This window comes from Stegodyphus dumicola, chromosome 8 (genome assembly GCF_044657685.1).
Source record: "Stegodyphus dumicola isolate Sdum_Otavi_A_Nest chromosome 8, ASM4465768v1".
Lineage (NCBI taxonomy): Eukaryota > Metazoa > Arthropoda > Arachnida > Araneae > Eresidae > Stegodyphus > Stegodyphus dumicola.
In genome coordinates, this window is record NC_140775.1 from 172077585 (window position 1) to 172100834 (window position 23250).

Here is a 23250-nt window from a genome sequence, read left to right on the forward strand (position 1 = left end):
GCATTCATTCAGGTTTAAGGACAACACATGTTCAAAATTCGGTTGCTCCACATGCTGCCATTTTTCCACAAAGCCAGGAATATACATATATACAGTTTCTTCATTACTTCATAGCAGAGATTATTTATAGTTTGATAAGTGTGGGTATTACAGAAGAACACTTTTAAAAATAGAAGTATGATTTTTATTATTAGCATATTTTCTACTACAGTTTTCCGAATTCAAAATAATATTTGAAAAGGTATATGTCTTAACGTCTAGACTATGATATAAAGTATTCAAAAGCTAAAGAAAGCTTTGCAAAGGATTATTTAATAAACCTCTAATGTATATGCAATGATTCATTTTTTATTCTCATTATATGCACAATGAACAACAATAATTTTCTGAAGTACATTATATATTTTTAAACAATACTTTATTTCTTGTAAAAACACAAATATATGATTTTAAAAAAAAACTTCAAAAATATATAATAGTTTTTGTTTTTTAAATATTGTACACAATGACATTTTTTCCATTCTGATTAAGAATTACGAATGCTGAAGACGCCGATGATCTATTTTATCCAACTGCACCAATCTAAGCATCAGTCAAAGAATTTGATAATCAAATGAATAGATTACACCTTAAAATTTACAAAAATCATAGTTGATTTAATTAGATGAGGTCTAATTAAAAACAGTTTGATCCTTAGATGTGTGACAATTAACTTAATTAATGTTCAGTTTTGGTTACAGTGATGTATAAAATTAGAACAATTACACTTAAACCAGCATCTTCAAATTTAGCTTTGGAAGCTGCCAGAAGATATATCACCACAATTATTGCGGCCTCTTTAGGCCCTCAGATTTGACATATTTATTTTAGGAAACAAACAGAAGCTGTACAGAATATCTAGGATAGTAAAAAATCCTTCAGAACATACCAAAAAGAAAAGTACTTTTGTTCAAACCAATGACTTCTGAAGGAGTAGGCTGGAGAGTTATCATAATGGAACTTCATTTTTTCCTCTGCACAAAACTGCACTTTTGCAAGTAATGGAGAACTTTTAGCTAGGACTCTTCATTGACCACTTCTTTAGTATACACATTAAAAAACACACATCTTTATATATACAAGCTGCTAAAGTGTGTGTCACCGATAATTTATTGTTGCCACTCGGAAAAATTAGCATGGAAATGAACGTTTCCACAGTTTTTAATTAATATCTCGACCGATAAAAGTCGTGCGAAGATGAGAACGGTATCGATGGATTCAGAGAATTTTTTGGAAGAGGATACGTGTCTCGAATTTCAACTCGGCACTGTTTCGTAGATATTCGAGAAAAAGAATTTGGCACGTAGAAAAATCCCTCTAATAGGGAAAACCCAAGAAAAAGTGGAAAATGTAGGGAAAACATAGGGCAAAATTAGTTTTTAATTAATATCTTGGCTAATTAAAGTCCCAAGAAGACACGAATAGTTAAACTGGCGTGCCACAGACCTGCGGAATCCAACGGTATGCTTCGCTAAGCCCGGGAGCCAGCCGTTTCGAAGGAGATGATGTTACTTCACCCCATATATATATGCAGCTTAAGTGTATGTTTGTCGCCGATAGTTTATTGGTTGCTTGCATAACTGTACTAGCCAATGGGGTGAAGTTGCCACGGCACAGGGTTGCCGTTTCAATTGAGATGTAGACAATTTCCTGTAAAACTTGCCTTTGCTATGCCTATCAATAAGTCTCAGGGTCAAACGCTTAAGCATGTTGCCATTTTTTAACCTGATCCTGCATTTAGACATGGTCAACTTTATGTTTCCTGTTCAAGAGTTCGTGAAAGAACGGATGTAAAACTAAAAATAATGGACGGTCCTCTGCAAGGCGAGTTTAAAAATGATGGAAAGATCTACACAAGAAATGTTGTGTATAAAGAGTGACATGTGAATTAACATTTTATTATTTAAATCACCTTTATTTATTGAGTTAACAGTGGCTCTTAAGAAATGTACCACCAGTGGTTTCCTTCATTGCCCTCTACTTTAAGCAATTAAGCAAGTAGAAGGGGAAAACCTGTGGGGCAGTAAGCAATGAGGTGTCCTCGCCGTCTGCCCTGGATAATTCAGTTTAAATTAGCAGACACCTTTGCACAAATCATTTTAATTACAATTTATGATATCTAGAACAGCGGTCATTTCGAATGACCGCCCGGCTTTCTAGTATACACATACTCTGATAGTCAACAGAAAAGTGCCCTCATTGACTTTCCACTCTTATAAACCTTCTTTTCTTGGATTTGGTGATTTAAATATCTATTTGTTCCTATGATAATTGAAATTTTTCTTGTATGCTATATCCCAAATACCCAAGGCTCATTGCTACAACATGAAATTTAGGTACTGACTAAGAAAAACCGAAAATAATTTTAGCAATGACAAGGTACAGATCTTACGCTTGCATTTTAAAAATATGACAAATTTTGCACAGCTAGACACAAATATACTACGCTTGGTTATAATAAGAAAATTTTCACTTTTTCTTACTGCTAAATGCTGGTTATTTATTTCTAAGACAATTTGAAAATTCTCAGAATAATGCTTATAAAAAGCACTACCGCACACCTTATAGCTTTCTTATAATGCCCTCCAATCTCTGAAAAGGTCTCTATCTCCTAATGAGAGGAAGACCTTTTTTTTTTTTAAAAAAAAAAAAGAAACTGGCCATATTTATGTGATACATAGAGAAAACTGCAAAAATACAGACAGTTACTTTCCTTATTTAGCAGGAACAGAACACGGTGCAAATTATCAGTGTTTCACATTCTATCAGCAGCTTGAGCTATCAGTGAGCACAAAAGCATGTTGAATCTCCTTAAGCTTTACCTTTCATTTTAGCTAGTTTCTCAGAAATTTCAAATATAAAATTTAAAACAACATTGTCTGAACTTTAGCAGAATCTTGGGTACAATGACCAAAATGAAAATGCATGGCAAATGAGATATATGATACAATATGGTAAAAAATTGTTCATCGCTGGAAAAATTCATGCTTAAGTCCAAGGTCATATTGAAGTGAATTTCTATGAATTTGCGAGGGGAAAATGTATGATTTGCTGCTTTGTAATTAGACCATGTGTAACAGACATCTTATTTCACAACAGATATTTGAATAAAACAAAAATAAAATTTGATACCATTTGATTATTTTTTAAACATTAACAGCCCGACAGAAATATTAAGCATAAGATATTTTTATGACTTCTAAACTGCTACGATTCCGACTTTAACCATATTTACTACCATTACTTATGATGTCAACATCTTCATTTCAAATTTTTAGTATGCTAGTGATAGAAATTCTCAGATTTTAAACCAAAGAAAGAGTCAAGCTTTATTGAGACATCACATTTCAAATTCAAAAAATTTCAATTAAATTCAGTTTAAAACTTTGGGGAAAAAAGTAAAAAATAACTACCTGATTATGTCAGATTAGAAATGGTAGATGAGTCATAACATCGCATTCAAGTTGCTTTAACATTGCAGCAAGTTTTATTCTATCAAGATGAAAAAAATATGACTTTTTTGTTGGCTACTGCAGGTCTTTCCATCATATCTGCTTTCGCTGTGTCAATCGCTCTTTACGTAACATTTTAACAATAATTTTATTTTCAAAATGGAACACAAGAACATTTCTCCATTTAGGCCAAAAACACAGTATCATCTTAATCGAACAGCTCTCTCATATATTTAAAGGTATTTTTATAAAAAATCTACTTTTTTTAAATAACCACTATTAGTTATTAAATTAACAAATAGCTCTTTGCTTAGAAATATTTTTTATAGCTTTTAAATGCCAACTGAAAATTTCTAGATTTTTTTGTTGTTGTTGTTGTCAAACCGAGATTTGGTTTCATAAGTAAGATAAAATTCATGGTCTAATGTGAATTTATGTGCGACCATTACAGAATGATCTCATAAAAATAATACAAATAATGATGCATTTGATAAAGATTACGAAGGTAAAAGGATATGGTTTAAGCTGCTCTGAAAATGCTTTGATTTCATCGGCAATTGCTTCCTACAATAAAGATTAATTATCACATTACAAATATTATATATTTAGAAAGCAAATATTTTTAATATTTAATGTTTATTCTTCTACAAATTATAAAATTTTATATTATTTAAATAAAAGGAAAATGTCTTAAAATTTGATTTGCAAGAATAAGCAAAATTAAAATTATAGCCATTCTTGGAAAAGCAGAGAAGTAATAACTTTACCTTTTGCTCTGTTACTAAATAAACATATACCTCCATTCAGGGGGAAGGGAATTTATTTAACTTTTTAAAAAAGATTTTCATTAATAAGAAGCACTCATAAGGACAACTAAAAAAAAAAAATCTAATGAGATATAAAAACTTTTGAAAATACAGGGTGTCCAGAATTAAAAACACCTATTCAAACCTAGTTACAAGCGAAACCTATCAGAAAACAAATTTTGTAGCAGACTTAATAAATGGATGTTTCTCAGTGGGGAAAAAATAATTACAAATAGCATCAACAGAAGGTGTTTTACTTTTAAAAATCTGTAGTAAGAAAAGCAAATCTTTGTTGATACGATGCAGCAGCTATTATAAAAGCTAGAAACATTCTGAAGATTTTGTTTTCTATGTGCCTACTGCTTACAATGACAATAAGTTTATGAGATTGTGCTTCGTTAGTAAAATTGTTTTACAAAACAGTAATTCCATGGTAGCTGCTCTACAGAAATTTAGAAAAGATCCAATGAACGTTAAAAACATTCAAAAAATGATAATGAAATTTACAGGGTCATTTTCTGTTTGTTCTGGAAAAGGAAGAAACTCGTTTGTTCAGAAGCAGGACTGAAGGTTGCACTTCAGGTGATAGAGGACACAGCTTCAAACTTTCAGGCTAGCATGAGTATTCAGTGTGTAGTAGAGGCATTGTTGGATAGGTGAAGTTTAACTGTCCATAAGATCTTGTGGAATATCCTCTAATATTATCCTTACAAACTTCTACTGGTGCAGCAGTTGCTTTAACATGATTTTGATGCTTGGCTTGGGTTCTCACTTCAGATTCTTGCTTGTTTTGAGATGATTCAGAATGGCTTTGGCATATCGTCTGGACAGATGAAGCACATTTTCATTTGGATGGTGTAGTGAGTATTCACAACTGCCAAATTTGGGAGCCAGTAAATCTCGTCTTTATTTCAAAGGTTCCATTTCATTCACCAAAAGTGACCAGTATGGTGTATATGTTCTGCATCATTTATTCTCCGCCTGTAAGTCCTACAGGTGCAGTGACATGCTCGATCACCATGTACAGATACAAATCTCTGTTAACCCTTTGACGTGCGGTGGTCACGCCCTGAAACCACCAATTTTCGAATTTTCGAAGAGGAGAAAACTCTTCTTTCCGAAATTTTTGAGTGAAAATCGATTGATTACTGATTATTTACCTCTAAATAACACAAAATGACTGCAAAATCATAGGTCTTAGTACTTCAAATCAGATGCCTTTTAAAATTCGTTTTCAATGAGACAAAATAACTTCCTTTTATTAATAAAAAAAACTTTAAATTTCAAAAGTTATTCATCGCACATCATGATTTCTATCATAAACAATACAAAATAGTAATAATTAAGCTGCCCATATAAAAAAAACCCTCTATATGCATGGCATTTGCTTTGTAGTTTTAGGGCGCGACCACTGCCCCAGGCTCGGTGGTCATGCCTTGAAATCACTGCTCTTCACAATGGCGTTTGCTTGCTTTTCAAATAGGAATGTTTATTTTTACCCGGATATAGATAAGGGGTTTTGAAACCACAGAGTTATTTTATTACTAAACAATACATGCACCTGTCCAGTAAAAAGGTCTTTCTTTCCCAGACTTTTCTCTGACCTCAACACACTCGTGCTTGCACCTCAAGCTAGTATTGTAATTTTATAAATTATTTCCTGTGGTTGAAATTTGTTGTAAATATACTTTGCTATAATTAAAAATAGAAAAAAGAAATCGCTTAAAGTTGTTTTTAAATTAAAAATATTTTCTGAATATTTTGGGACGAAATATGAATAAAATAAGTATGAATGGGAAATGAATAATCAAAAAAAAAAAAAAAAAAAAAAAAAAGAGCACTGTGAAAATTTGGTCCAAAGCCAAAAAGACCAACCCCCCCCCCTCCCCATTAACATAAAAAACCACAAATTTCATGTGCCAGATGAAAAGAAACTAAATAAGGCTGGACATATACCAGTAACATTTAGATCCAGGCAGTCTACATTTTGTAGCACAAGGAAGAAACCTCATTCAAGATACATGTGTGAAACGTGCACTGTGGGTCTATGCATGCACCAAAAAGACAAAACATGCTTTGAACAGTGTCACAAAAAAAAAAAAAAAAAAAAAAAAACACTGAGTCTTTTTTTTTAATCCTTATTTTACTGAGTTTTTTAATCCATTTAGCCAAACGTCCTCCTTATGTAGGTATTTATATTTTCACTCCTATAAAAAAATTACATAAATGTTTATTTAAAAATTTTTTCTGGCAATTTACTTTGTAAAATAATGTAAAAAAATTATACATAATGCAATTCTTACATACATTTTTTAAAAAATTCATAAATTTTGTAACTTATTGGAAACACACATGAAGAAAGATAAGTTCATCTTTCTTCATGTGTGTTTCCAATAAGTTACAAAGTCCTAGACGTGCGGTGGTTTCACAGTGCGACCACCACACACAGAACAATAGGCAAGAGTACATCTTTTTAAATTCATATAATACTCTACGATTATAATATTCAATTTCTAGAGTTTTTAGTTAAAAAAATTATAAAAATAATATTGTGCGCATCAAAGGATTAAAGAAAAAAAATTTATCTGATTCTGCAAGCATGCCAGTATCTTGCATGCACAATCTTAATGCAAGATGAAACTCCCCTACAGATAGTATGGTGTGTTAGGTATGCTTTCAAATGTCATTTTACAGAAGGTGTGGTGGTGGTGTGATGTATTTAATTATGGCAAAGCACACTAGGGCTATCTGCCTAAGGGGAGGGATGCCTTCGTGGAGGACTTTCTAAGGGAAACTGGCTCGTATACACGTTACACATGGGGAAAACCACGAAAACACCCATGCAGCCAGCCCGTTCGCGGGATTTGAACCTCGGACCGAACTACCAGTGTTCAGCGACTTTACCGCTCGGCCGCTGGTGGGCCCATTTTACAGAAGAATGTATCGCCAACCAGCACTTTCGTAATGTGTGGCCTCCCTGATTCCCACACCATGATCCATGCGATTTTTGGCTTTTGATGCATTTTAAACATCTGGTAAGTCATGACAATCCAAGAATTTTACTTATCTTAAAGTCAGCATTTCACATAATGAGCTCAACGTATCCCAGCACACACTTCGCTCAACTGCGGAACACGCTATTTTGCAATTTCAGATGGTAGTTGAAAATGATGGCCATCATGTGGAACATGTTTTGTCATAATAAAATTTAAAAAATTGTAAAATTATTGCAAAGGTATGACTGGATGCATAATTTATTAATACAATGCTCTCTGATAGCGAAATTTGTAATTACTTTTGTTTTTCGTTGAAAGACATTCCCATTCTTTTATGAAGTCCACCAGAAAATTTCACAAATTTCTGATGACTGATTTTGCCTTGTAGGGAGTTTTAAAATAGGATTCTTTAATTCTGGACACCCTGTACATTAAAAATATGCACATTGAAATTTCAATATATTTTTTAATTGGATGGAGTGAAAAAAAAAAGATGAACATAGAAAATCAAGACATGATTACAAACTGCAAATACATAATATACTGTGTTTAAAATGAACATACAACATTAACGATCTACTATTTAACAAAAGAATTTGTACACAGCTTCTGCTTCTTGGCTGAATTTTTGTCAACTAAAAATATGGCCTTTTTAAAAACTTAAATGTTTTCATGCCTCATATCATTTCCACTTTCCATGCAGAAAAATCTTTTAACATTTTGTAAGCTTAGTCTTGGGGTATACTTATTGTAAACACAAACTGAAAATTAACATGAAAATTCAGTGAAGTTAAGAGCCAAATGTAAAGCAGCATTACACTGCATTACAAGATTTATATTTTAAACAGAAACTAACACAAATAATAAATATAAACTTTGCCTCAAATTCCCCCCCCCCAATAATCTAACAAGGGAAATGCTATGTCAGTCATATGATTTATAAACAATTAATGGGGAAAAAGATATCTCAGATAGTGCTGAATGCTATCATAAATAACATTATTTATATGATGTGAAGCACTATTAATACATTTCTCATTCATATATCTTTTACACATTGTTTCTTCTTTGTTTCACTTCATGTTATTAGAAAAAATATTCTACTTATACAGGCTCATAACTGGTTATTCATTGTTTTCCCCTGACTTATTTGCCAATGATCTTTCTGCAGCTCAATTAGTTTTTTTTGGGGGGGGTGTCATTTCTTTCTATCAAGAAGTTGCATACAAGAAGAGAATGAAGACACAGTATATATCAGACTAATACAGAATCTAAATTTAAGAGGTGAATGGAAGGGAAGGTCAATTGGTACAACAGAATAGATAATAGATTCTGGCGACCAGACAGATTTATTAATGGAAGAAGCTTCATTCCCTATCATTTGGTAATGCCAATTTAACTCAATTGCTTTCTTCTGGACTTAACATGCTATAACTTAACTTTCTATAACTTAACATGCTGTTAAAATGCCCAAAAAATGAAACAGCCTCTCATTAAAAGGATAATGACTGAAATTGCAAATGAATTCGACAATACATAATAGTTAGAAGTAGAATAATTCCTATTCTCTTTATATATATATATATATATAAACCTTATATATATATATATATATATATATATATAAACCTAGGTTTCTTTGGTTAACACTGAAAATAAATGTTTCTAAAAGGAGAAAGAGTGAAAGTTTGTAAAAAAAAAATCCACTTCACAGAAAATATGGTTTTAAGGTAAAAAACATTTAAAAAAATTCAGGATATACATTTTCAGAGCATCAAATATTCTAATGCATGGGCCTATATTAACAGGACTGGGGGGGTGCAAGGACTTAATGTGAAAGATGACTGCTTCTCTAATAACATTGCTCCATAAATTTATACGGTATAGTGGTTAGTGATGTTGACTGTTGTACCTTTAGTGTACTGGGGCAATACCTGTTCGATTCTGTAGTGAAGTCTCTGGTACCCCATGCACTTTTATCTGTTTACCTTACTGTTGTACGGATAGGCCCAGTTTCGAATTCCATACAAGACAAAGATGTCTGTAAGTGTCTGTGCGACAAGGAGGCACTCAAAATACATTATGAACTAAAAGTCCTCCCGGGAGATTGATGACAGCAGCAGAAGTGTGGGAGACCTTGGTTTTCCGGACAAAAAATTAGAGCAGAAGTGCACAGTTAGAAGAGCGGGATTATGCGTGTATGACCAATGGTGAAATTGTGAGATTATGTCCACTTCTAACTGTACCTGCATACTCTCATGACTTTTCATAAGCAGAGAATGCAAAAATGACTCACTTGAATTTGTGAAAGACAGCTCTAAAAATTTATTTTAATATATGCAAATGCTGATGGAATGTAAAAGATGATATCTGCTGTCATAGGAAAGTCATTAAAAATTAAGATGTTTTGAAAGCATTAAAAGTAGATGTCATGATAGAATGAAGAGAGGAAAAAAAAAAGACATGGATGGCAACAAACCATTTCATAGAGGTCTTCCAAATGATAAGAAGATTAAAATGGTAAAATTTTGCTTTTTTTCCCCCCATGAAGTGTTGTATAATTTGAATTCTTACAATTCTAAAAAGAAATGCTTTATTTTTACCTGAAATGTGAATCATATTAAAAAAAAAAAAAAAAAAAAAATAAATGTAGGGTGACAAAATTGAATTTGTATGACAGAAAATAAAGCAGTAACCTTAAAGCCTAGAGATAAAACATCCACAATTTTGATTCCGTAGTGAAGTCTCATTCAAGAGCAGAAGTAGTGAATGATACATCAGGAAAGCTATAATTAAAGAATTGACATTCAGGTTTAAGTGTATTAAGTTTACAAGCATTGACTTACAAGCCAACAAAACAATTTTTTTTTAAAGCACCCGGTACAAGAACAAGTTAAACCAGATGATCCTACACTAGTATAAAATTCTTTTTGAAGAATGGATACTATATCATTTCTCCCTAAATGCCCTGGCCTCTTAATTAATATAAAACAAAGGCTGGTTTAAAAAATTAGTAAAGCTAATATAAATCTCCTTGTTGTAACTTACTTGACCCGCAGGAGCAACAACAGTCAGTTCAACCAAATAGGATTGGGAGACAGGCTCAATACTATCTGGATTATTCAGTTGTAGTAGCTACAAACAATACATATAAATATTGAAAATTATAATTTTCATACAAAATAACCTATACAAGGATGATGTTTATGCTATACAACAAAACTTATTTTGAACTATTATTTCATTTTACATTAAATATGATAGTGATATTTTGCTCTTTTTTTCTTTTCCTACTTTTATCAACACTTTATTTATTTATTTTCAAAATCTTCAGATTTCCCTCTCATTATATTACATTTCCTTTTCAGTAATATATCTTCAAATATTCACTGATTAAAAACTAAAACTATTCTATAAAATTATATAATCCCTTTTAGGAGGTATGTAGAAACAGAATAATCAGAGAGCTAAAGATGTATTCAGTTTTTACCTGTTTATTTAGCAAATCAAGCTTCTTTATACTTCTTCACATATTTATAGACTCAATTCTAAAAGTATCATCATACTTAGTAGCTGTTAGAGAATTCTGAACCATGAACAGCTTACCAGATATTTCATTCATCAACCTTGAATGGCAACTCATTAATCAAGATAAAGAATTTGAAATGTAGAAAATTTACTAGGGTGAATATGTTATGTAAATGCAAATCAGAGATTACCAAACTTTGACAGAGCAAGCCACATGTTAGAATTCATGAAATCAAGTCTATTTACATTATTTGAAAAATAATAGAACAAGTTTTGAATGGGGGAGAAACAGTTGAATTAGACTAATAAAAATTAATTAAATAATTATAATTCTTATTTCTTCTGCTCTGTTCTCAGGAATGTACATTTCTATGACATACAAATTTGAAAATATATGTTATTGGCAATGTATGAAATATAAGGCAAAAAATTATCGGCAATGTATGAATTACATACTTTCCCTAGGTATTACATATAATGTTGTTTCAAGATAACCCTGTAAGAATTAATACACTCCCCTCATAGTATAAATGATTCGCTCAAGTAAATAAATAAATAAATATATCTGAAAGGTTTCAGATTTTAAATTATGTCCAAAGGGGCATTTTTTTAACGGTGTTACATTTATTTATTAAATATCATGTTCTTCGCACTTAAACCATAAAATTCAGTTCGACAGCAATATCGCAAAATAATTTTAAAATGAGCATATCTTTAGAATTTCCAATACATAGTTCCACACGCTGGATATAAAAAGGTCCCCCCTCGTACAGTGTTGCCATTGCTCGCTTTTAATTATAAATTCGAGTGGAAACGTACGTTATTCAAAATTGGATAGCTCTAGGTACTGTTGTTTTATCACAATGCAAGAAACACACATACATTTACAATACAAGATACACATACAAGGATCTTTGCCATTTTTCTCATGATTCAAATTCTAATTTAGAAATGAGTACATATTTTAACCACAAAAATTATTTTATTGATACCCAAAAAAGCACTGATTAAAGAAATGTGGCTTTTGCAATTTCAGTGGTATCTCACTCTACAGTCCAGCAACATCTTTTGGAATTTTCAAGTAAGTGGTACAGTGCTTTTTTCAACAATCTTGATAACATTAGACACTCCGTCATGTACAGAGTTAGTAAAATTAAAGTTCCTCTACTCAAAGAGCCCTGGAGGCCGTTCTACTAGTCCAAAGAGAAAAATATTTGGCCAACACACACTTCGGAGAATGCACTTGAGATAAAAATATTAGTTAAAATAATCATTACCAGATAGCACTGTGGGGCAGCACAGTGCAGCAACATATGCAAATGCCACACATGATAAAAGGAAGAAATTGGATGAGCATTGCAGAATGCCACCATTGCCGGAGAAAGTACTGTTAGTCGAACTATACTACTGCAAAGATGAGAATGCAGAGGCAGCTGTGAGAGAGTTCCGCCTTCTCAAAAAACAACAACATAGCCCAATGTCGCAACATGCTGTCAGTGCTATCAGAGACATGATGGTGAAATTTGAATGAACAGGACAACTAGGCATTCTGTTGATAAGACGAAGAAAAATTTTGTACCCTTTTTCTTCGTCTTTCCAGCCTTTTTCTTCATCTCCGCCATCATAGAGGATATTGCTACAGTGATCCTGGAAAAAAGCAGTGAATTGCCTCACGGAACTGTCAGTGTACTGATGATTCCACGTATCCTTGATATGTCCTCCATTGTCCGACCCATCATGCGTATAATTCTGAATTTCTACTCGTATAAAATTCAAGCGGTTCAGCAATTGGAACGGCACAACTCCAGACTCTTGCAAAACATTCAAGCTGCAATTTCTCACAAGAATGGCAGCTGATGATTCCAGGCAATGGAAAATTTTGCGAATACACGAAACCCACTTCCATCTTAATGGACAGGAGAATACTCATAATGGTCAAATCTCAATGAGACTCCCACGCGGTTAACGCCAAACCCTTGCATGATATGAAAGTTACTGTATGATGTGAGTTCACTGCTGCATTCTATATCGGACCATATTTTTTCAAAGAAGACACCCCTCAAGGACTTACCACTTGTTTTGTAAACGTGCAATGGTATCATGTCCTGTTACAGACCTATGCATTTCTACTCTCCAGCAATGAGCCTGCATACAAACACGAAACCGTATTCATGCAAGATGGAGCTTCATCGCAGATCCCAATCCCAGTCCAATAATTGTTGAGGAAGCCATTTACAGATGCACGCATGATCAACCTATGTTTCTCTACAGCTTGGCCTCCGCAATCACCCGATCTCAAGCCTTGCGACTTCTAGTTATGACCGTGTTTCCCAACGTGGAGCCCACGCCCAACAAGGTGGCAATGCGGCTGTTAAGGGAGGGCAATTCGAAAATGGACTTGTCCAGAGTTTAAGGGGACAAAGGACATTCTAAATATGTTTTATGAAGTCACAATTTTTCGAAATTTCATTTTTTATTCCCCAAAATAAAGAAAAATGTAAGTCATGTATACATAAAAAAGTTTTTAAATTGTGGTGCATTTTAAATATGTTATAAAGAATTCTCGCTGTAGACATGGACATTTAAATGCTTTTAAAGGCAGTTAAATAACTGAAACATTATGCTTTCCAGATGTTTCTAGCACATTTCAGCCAACGAATTAATTTTATTTTTTACTGTAGGAATGAATGGCAACCAGTATATCATTCTTTCCTTGAATGGTAACAGCAGCTGCTTATATTTATTTCTTTCAGCCCTTAGTGAAATGAGGGGTGCAAGCAAGAAAAACCGTTCGTCGGTATTCGGTGGCATATTTAAAATTTGGCTTCATACCTGGTCCATAAACGGTCAACTTTTGTCCTTTTATGCCAATAATGCCTGACCAACAAATCAATGAAACTAGGTCATCTTGAGGCACATTTGAAGGTGAAACATAATGCTGATATTAATTCAGATTTGAATTATTTCACACTTTAAGGAACATTTTTTAAAACAGAGTAATATTAAAGTGTCTATTTACTGCTCATAATGCAACTGTTAATCGTGCTCTTGAGGCTATTTATCAAATTTCATTACTCATCACTTAATCTGGGAAAAGCTGTACTATAGGGGGAAAAATTGAATCAAACCATCAATATCAGCATTTAAAACTGTTCTAGAAAAAAGATGATGAAGACGTTAAAAGCTATGCCACTAAATAACAATACTGTTTGCAGAAGAAAGATTAAATGAGTGAGGCTATTGAAATACAACTTGTTGAAAAGCTGAAAACAAGAAAATTTTCGGTGCAAATGGATGAACCAACTTTGATACATCTTATACTGCAGATGGTGCTCCTAATATGATGGTTGAAAAATAAAATAAAGCATGGAATAAGAAAAAGAGTTGCTTAAAATTGATAAAAGATGAGAATCCAGAAATACTTCTTGTGCATTGTGTTATTCACAGAGAAAACCTGGTAGCTAAAAACGATTCGCCTGTTCTAAATGAAGTACTAAATTCAGTTATAAAGTGTATCAATGCTATTAAAGCTAGGGCCAAATGTAAATGTCTTTTCAAGTTATTTTATGAAGAACAAAATGAAGACTATATGGGAGTTGTACTTCACACTGAAGTAAGAAGGCTGTTGAAAGGGAACTGCTTGGAAAGATTTATGGAACTATTTGATACTCTTAGTTATTCTTTAAGCCACAAACCTGAAAAGAAAAATCCGTTAACGGATGATAACAAAGCAATTGTGAGTTATTTAGCCAATATCTTTGAAAAATTAAATATATTAAATACACAACTTCAAAAAGCAAATAAAACTTATGATGCAAAAGAAAGATTTGGTTTTATTATCTTTGTTGAATTATGTCAGGTATATACTATTTACCACAAAAATTTTGAAAAGTCTCATTGGTTCCAAAAATGTGATATGACTACCGCTATACTTGTTATAATTGATCATCTGAAAATTTTATTGGCCAATTTAAAAGATTTTGTAATTTAAAACAAATTGATTTTCCAACTTGGATGATGCAGCCAATACTAGTGGATTTGGCTGATATTTCAAATATGCAGTAAAAAAGAAGAACTCGCAGAAATGCAAAATGATGTGTCAATTAAAACTTTATTTAATATAAAAGGAGCGATGACATAGCTTTGTGAGGAAACCAGACTCAGATATCCAAATGCAACAAAATTTGCAAAAGAACTATTGCTACGGTTTCCATCTTCATATTTTGCTGAATGCGGATTTAGTGCCATAAATGATTTGCTGCTTTAAAAAAAAAAAAAAAAAATCGGTTGTATATAATGAAACTGGGAGACTTGAGACTCAAGTTATCTAAACTGGAACCTGACATAAAATTTCTTTGCAGCAAATATCAAGCGCAAGGAACTTGCTAAATTTAAATAATAAAAATTACTAATACTTAAACTAAAAAACTTTCACTAAAATGCGTTTTTTCTTGAATTTTAGTTCTCTATGTTTTGAAAGTTCACTTACTGTATTTGCTCACAAAATTTCATAGTCATTTCTTCCTAAAAGCTATGATTCAAGTTTCTTTCATGAATATTTCAATTTTTAAATATTAAAAATTATGTATATGCTAGGGGGAGCTTAAAAATTTTAGAGAGAATTAGGTGGGGCATAGCACAAAAAAGGTTGGGAAACACTGGGTTATGGGTTTTTTAAAAAGACAACATTTACCAGGAATGTTTGATAACTGTGTCTGATTTGAAGAACTGTATTTACATCATATTCAGAACATTCATACTGACTCTTTCCGTTTAGTGGTAGAAAGTGCGATTTTCTGAATGGAGTGCACTGTTGAACATGATGGTTCACATATTTAATAGGATGTAAAGCATTGATTTGCATGCTTAATTATGTCTTTTAGAAATGTGTTCTTAGTCCACAGGGGCTTTGTCCCTGAAGGACTATTGTTTTCATTTTGCGATTTTGCATTGAAAACGTTAAAAGGCTGTATCACTTTTCAAATCATTGATACCAAATACTATTGTCCTGTATTATATTTGAAGAAATTAAATAATGAAGAATCTGCATAAGTGTATGTATGTTTCTCGCATAGTGATAAACAATGGCACCTAGAGCCATCTGATTTTGAATGACATAATCCTATGGCGAATATGGGCATCTGAGAGCCCAAATTTGAAATTTGTTTTATTATCAATTTTATATTTTGTAAAACTTTAAGGAATTTTTTAACAAACTCAATGATTTAAAGTGAGCAACCCTATTGGGGGGGGGCTTTTTATCTCCAGCCCGCGGGACTGTGTATCAGAAATTCTAAAGATATGCTCATTTTAAAATTATTTTGTGACATTGCTGTTGAACTGAATTTTATGGTTTAAGTGCAAAGAACATGATATTTAATAAATAAAGGTAACACACAAAACATTATTTAAAAAAAATAAATAAATAAAAATAAAAAAAAAACCTTTTGATGTAATTTAAAATCTCACCTTTCAGATTTTTTTAATCATGTTATTATAAATAGTACAGTCAAAAGTTTTTAATCTGTACTCGTCGGGACTTCGGTGATTCTGGATTATCGGTTTTTCTGCATTATAGATCATCAATTTAAATCTGGTAAGATGGCATACAGAAATTATAAAATTAAAAATATGAAACCATAATTTATGAAATAAAGAGCAATTATGATCTAAAGGGTATCAAAATTTACAAAAAAATATTAAACATTTCTTTCAACGCGCACATGCATAGAGCATACATTACGCATAGTCGAAATTAGAAAATTGTAGCCATAAAACTATTTGATGTGTATTCGTGATATTTAATACGAGGAATTTGAATTAAATCATATCAAAGATGGAGTACATCGAGATGAAATACTACATTTAGCAAGGAATTATAAGCCGAATAAAATAAAAACATCTGCCCTGAAGATAAGGATAGTGCTGACAGATCAACTTCCAGTTCATTGTGCATCACGTCGTCCCCCCCCCCCGGCAGAGCAGCGTGAAATTGATAAATAGATTTCAGAATGGTGAGAGAAACGAAGGATATGCCTTTATCTATTTTTTGCAGCAATTCCACTCTTTGTTTGATGGACATCAAAACATGCTTTCGCTTTGCAGATCGTTTGGCAGCTTGAGAATCGGAAATTCTTTTGGACATAATCGAAAGTTCAAGCTTACTTTTATAAAATTGCTCTAACAGTCTGTGAAAAATAACAAGCCGGATCCAATTCGAAGATTAAGGAACAATGCACTCTGCAACATTATCTGAAATAGATAATTAGATAATTTTAGCTTAGCTTATACCGTCCATTATACATTAAACGCGCATGCGTAAACATATTATACGCATGCACAGAAAGTTTATAGCTTTGAGGTACGGATTATCGATCATTCCGGATTATGGGTGTCCGGATTAAAGACTTCTGACTGTATTGTATTCTTCTTTCAGTTAGTTTCCAAGTTAGAGCACATGTCAAAGTAATTTTAGAACTTTTTGTTGTTTAAAATTATTTTTTGTAATAATTTGCAAGTGCAATATTGTAATTATGTACTGTCCTTATTGCCTTTTATTTTTGTGTAAGACTACTGGTCTTTCAGTGTTTCAGGATCTCAGTTTGACCTTGCTTCACACGATAACTAGTAACACATTCTAGTGGTCATTTTTTTATCTAAAGATTTTTATTTCAGAAATCTCACGTGTATCCTCTGGGAAATGTCTGTTATCCAAATATTCTCTTCAGACTAGAAAATGGCCTCCAAGTCCTTTGACAGGGTTGCCACTCAAACAGGAGGATGAAATTCCCCGACTTTTCCATGTGTGTTTCAAGAGAATTCCAGGCTATCCACGTAGTGTGCGTTGGCTGTACTAAGGGTAAATTAATTCTCCTCAGCACAGCCAATGCGCACTACTTACAAGTATGATATCATTGATTGATATCCCATGAATGACAAACATTTGCCAATTACACGACCTTATATATATACAACCCCCAAAGTATTACTTTTATAACTATAATAGGAGTTGTTTTCTCCACTGCTTGAGGATTGAGATTAGAATCTGCCCAATCAGAATTTAAAAATGTCTTTTCTGCAGACATTTTGCAGCTAAAGGAAGAAATAAATCTATTTAATGATATTTAAAAATAAATTCAAGTATTTTATATTTATTTAGCAGCATACATAAGTAATAAATATGCGCACTAAATTTTGTGATGGATTACTGCTAGGATTAGTTTCACATTAGTATGCCAGAAAAAATTGCCTGAAATTTGAAAGTATTAACTAATAATAAATATATTTAGAAGGAAGAAGGCACATTAAATTATATGAACAACATTAAAATAAAGTTAATTACTTAAGGATTAAAAACTGAATTACAAAAATCGACGGCATTTTGGTGAATACAGATATATTAAATGGTTAGCCTAGACGATTTTTTCTTTTTAAATTTACTACAAAATGGCAAATAAGGCATTTCAGAAAGAAAAGGTTTAAAAGATTTTGTTTTATATGAGAATGGGGGATTTACTTTCGTTCAACATGCACTGCTCATGCGCATGCGAATCTCTGAAATGTCGAGGTTACTGGAAAATAAGGATGCTGGAAGCTTGCTTTGCCTTTCTGAAAGACAATCTGATTGCCATCGCGAAAACTGGCTCTATGCCAGCTGTGTGAATGACTCTCACACGATACGTGATTCACCAAGAAAGTGATCATTTCTGACGTTAGAGTGAAAATCGCTTTTTTGGAGATTGCAGAATGAAATTCCCTAACTTTTCCAGATTTTTTTACTTTTTCTGGATATTTAAATTCCCTGATTGTTTTTGACTAGTTTTTGAGTAGTGGAAAGTCCAGTTTTCCAGGTAGCATGGCAACCCTGCTTTAAGTAGTGGAAATTTAATTCTGCTCTGTATTTGATTCTGTCTATAGTTTAGAATAGTTATTTGAAATTTAAATTTTACATGAATATGTTTCTCAAATTATGTTGAGAAAATCACCCTCCAGATTCGAGAGTTTAATTATCTACTTTATTAACTAAATAAAAATTATATTTTTAAGTAAATAAAATTTATATTTCGCTAAGCAAAAGTTTTCTGTTCGCTCTTCTTATTCTTATCTGAGGAATTTCAGATTCAATATATTTTAGATATTCTTCTGGATTTGGATTCTAATGAAGTTACAATTTAAACTATCTTCAGCTTCTTCTAATGCAAGTTAAGAATGTAACTAAATGGCAAATTAGTGGAATAAACAGTTATGTTAAGAAGATTCATACTCATATTTCTATTTAAATTTCTCACAGAAGCTGTATTTTAGATGAGTATCTGAACTAAGGTTTTTACTAATCATGGACATTTTCTGATACATTACTGATTCAATATGAAGTACCATACATGCAAGTTGAATGTTGATGTCACTAATATTATTCCGGAATTCTCTGTGCTTTAAAGTACATGGAGAAACTACCTTCTTGCACTAATATCAAATAATAGCCTTTAGAAACTCATAAGTGTTATGGAATACACATGAAATAAGTATCTGACAATTCATGAATGTTACTCATTAGTCAAAGAAAAAATAATTCTGTGGGCTACATATAATGTATTTTTTTTTTTTTTTTTCCATTTTCATTTTGCTTTCTCTTATATACCATTCATAATTTATATAATATCTTTTGGTAAATGCCTGCTTTTTTTTTTGGGCATCCTACTTCCAGATTTGATGGCACCCTCGCAAATCTTTCAATCAATTTTAATACACACACAGTGGTACAGTGGTTAGTGAAGCTAACCGGTCTACCGAAGGGCCCAAGTTTAATCCCAGAGAAGGAATGGATGTTTGTAAGCCTAGAGTGTCTGTGTGACAAGGCAGCACTCAAAATACACGGCGAGCCAAAAGTCCTCTAGACAGGCTGGAGGTAGGGGAGGGAGATACTAGGGCTGCTCCAGGCATGCGTCTCTCAAAACTGGGGCAGAACTGCCTAGTTTAGTGTGGCGGGTTATTACCTTTATGACCAACGGTTAAAGTCTGGTATTCCGCCCACTTCCACCTGTACTTACATTAATCCCTGGTAACCTTTATGATGGGATAATTTGTATAGATTTGTATTACTTAGAGCTAAAGTTTCAAACTCAATACAAGTATCTACTTGAGTTCTCTCAAGTACAGCATTTTGTAGTGACTACTGTTTGAATTGGAGTCTACCCACATATGGTATAGTGTGACTGTAGAAAATCAAAGATCATATTTCAAAATTGAAAGTTTAGGTAGCAAAATTCTAACAAAATTTCAGACAGCATTGAATGAAGTTTGTGGTGAGCAGATAGTAGATTGCAGTATAGTCTTCTGTTAGGCTACACATTTTCTTGAAGAATATGTAAGGTGTACAATATAATTAAGGTAAGGAAGATTAAAAAAAAATATCAGCAGATAAAGAAACTGTAACACTTAGGCAGGCTAGAAAAGAAGAAAATATTGAAAAAATATGAAAGGAAATGCCAAAAGCTATAGGATTTCACTGTCATCAGTGTACTGCATTTTGAGAGGAACTTTAAAAAAAATGTTTGTGCCCAATGGATCTGTCATTACCGTATTTGACGGCATATAAGACACACTTTTTTTCCTAAATTTGGTTTCAAAAACGTTACCTGCGTCTTATACGTGAAGGACACAGGTTAACTTTCAATACTGAATGCTAGTTTTAGCCCAGATAAAGGTCTAGACACACATAACTTTTTCTACATCTGCCATAATTATTTTGCGCATGCATGAAATATCTGTCGGCAAAAAGCACCAAAGCTCAAAGCTGATGTAGAAGTTCGAACAGATTCGTTGGTCACATTAAGTCTATGGAGCCTTTCCTTCTTTACATAGACTTTGACTCGGCCTACACACGTTTCGGTATCAGTGCTACTCTGTATAAACGTGTCGGTATCGGTGCTTAAAACTATTTCTTTTAAATAAAATACCCTGGAAAATATGACTACAGGAAACAGGAGTTTAAGCTGTATAATTCAGTATAAACTAGGAGTGTTAAACTACGCCAAAGTGCATGGAAACAAAACAGCAAAACATTTCGGTCCATCACCTACCGAAAAAATGATAGGTACTTGGCGACTGCAGGAAGATCAACTGAAGACTGCTAAAAAACAAAAACATAACCTTCAATGCAAAGCTTCATCTTAGCCTGAACTTGCCGTAAAAATGTAGGTGACAGGTAAAAGGAAATCTGGGATAAGTGTTTCAACCAAAATGATAATCAATGAGGCCAAAGGATCTGCAGAAAAATATGGGAATCAGAACTTTTCAGGGTCTGAGGGCTGGTGCTACAGGTTCATGAAAAGGCAAGGCTTATCAATGTGCACAAAAACAACTACTGCACAGAAAATGAGCGAGGCGACCTGGTTGACTTTTAAGAAAACCCTCTCTTTTGGTTTTGGATCAGTTTAGTGCCCATAGAACTGAAACCATAAAGAATAAAGCAAAAGAATTAAAAACCCAGATAGCTGTCATTCCTGGTGGACTGACTAGACAATTGCAGCCTTTAGCTGTATCGGTGAATAAGCCACTTAAGGAAAAAGTGCGAGAATGATGGAACAAGTAGATAGGAGAGCCACATCATGCTCTCAGGTAGAATGAAGCGGCCCTCTATTTCACAAGTGTGCGAGTGCGTAAAAAGATCTTGGGAGGACGTAAAGGATGAAGTAATTAAGTCCTTTAAGAAGTGCGGAATCAGTAATGCTCTTGACGGAACAGAAGATGACGCATTATTCGAAGAAGGTATGACGGAAACAGTAGTGATGACGATATTCTTGTTTTCGATGATGATGATAGTGAAAAGGATTTTTATGGTTTTGAAAGTGATTAAAGTCTAATTTCATGATAGGCAACGTTTTCCTTGAATCTGTGTTTCTTGTTGTTTCTGCTTTAATTTGTATTATGTTTGATTGCTTGCCGTTTATTCATTTATTCATCATTGAAATTTACATATCATGTTCCAAATAGCTTGCCATTTGTTAATTTTCCTTAATAAAAATTTGTTTAATTGCATTCAATGATTGTTTATTTGGCGTTTACGAAACGTGAGAACTAAAAGAAACCACATTTTAAGTTATTGTGGACTATTGAAACTTTTTTCCCTTGTGTGTGGCCTTCTAAATAAGGGTGCGTCTTATATGCTGTCAAATACGGTATTTGATATAATTCTACTGAAGCAAAGGATTACTAATGAGAAAGATTTCTCTCTTGAATAATCATTTTGAATGAAACATAAAATGGGGTCTTTGAAGAAACTTGAAATCAATCACTATCAATCTAATGTAAAAGACCATCTTACCTGCAACCTCAAATCTGGACATGCACTATTATAAATGAAGTAAATAATGATCTCTGCCTAGAATCATCAAGTGATTATTGCAACAGATAGAATGTCACATGGGAAAGCTTGACTTACTGTTATTGGTTATGAAAATAGTGCAGAAAAGCCCACATAAATGATTTGATTTGTTTGGGAACAGGGATTGATCATTTTTAATGCTAATAATCATCTGTAAGTGGGAAGATTCAGTAGATCTGGTGAGAAGTAGGAAGTTTCACTTCATGCACTATCAAATCTATACATAAATCCATCAAACATCACATTTTTTCCTAAATCAAAAGAGTTCTTAAAATGGACAATAACCTTCATCATAGTAATTTAAGGGTAATGTTAGTATTTTTGATAAGACAAAAGAAAAGAAAATCATATATATATATATATATATATATATATATATGATTTTCTTATATGATATATATATATAAATTTTGGAAGCATACTTACTCGACATACTTTGGCAACTATCACCTTCATCCTCCCTTTTCTGAACATGAAACCTTTTAAAACATATTCATATTCTAGTCTAAAATGAAATATATATAAATTATCTCCCAATTCAATTATTATTTTTTTATTACTAAGCAGACAGAAAATAACCAAGATCTCTATGGAACCAAATAAACAAATTATAGGCATTGAAAAAGGAATCCTGTTACAAATACGAAAAAATTTTCCTTCATTTGAATACAGAAGTCGATATATCCTAACTTTTGCTTTTTTCTAGTTTTTGCACTTTTTTAACATTCCTGTAGTGTTTGTCATCTCACAACTTTAAAATTATAGAATTTCCACTGAAAATATTTAAAACATTTAATTACAAATGCATTTTGGGCACTGCAGGCCTTGGCCCATTACGGCTGTTACGCCACTGATTTTAGTTTTACTTACAAATGCAACTTTTTTTCCCTAGACATACATGACTGATCAATACTATTATGGATAATCATGGCATTTTTCATGCAGCTGATGAATTAAATACAGCTTACGTCAAATTTATACAAAGCTTTGCCAAAGCAAGCAATTTATATGACTTAAAAAGGGAGATGATTAACGGTTATCAGGTT

At 32.7% G+C, this 23250-nt stretch overlaps 1 protein-coding gene across 2 annotated transcripts in view; it reads right to left on the reverse strand.

The window, feature by feature from the left end:
• Positions 1 to 291: 291 nt before the first annotated feature.
• Positions 292 to 23250, reverse strand: part of MED18 (mediator complex subunit 18) — a 37079-nt gene continuing 14120 nt past the window's right edge. Inside the window, exons 4-7 of one of the 2 annotated variants that reach the window (XM_085822752.1) lie at positions 22631 to 22709; positions 10342 to 10428; positions 4007 to 4055; positions 292 to 580 (exon numbers count right to left, since the gene is read on the reverse strand). In XM_085822752.1, coding sequence (XP_085678878.1) covers positions 534 to 580; positions 4007 to 4055; positions 10342 to 10428; positions 22631 to 22709 — 262 coding nt within the window. In that variant the 3' untranslated portion in view covers positions 292 to 533. Of the gene's footprint in view, positions 581 to 4006; positions 4056 to 9989; positions 10080 to 10341; positions 10429 to 22630; positions 22710 to 23250 lie in introns of those variants that run through there. The other variant, XR_004760964.2, reaches the window with a different exon arrangement.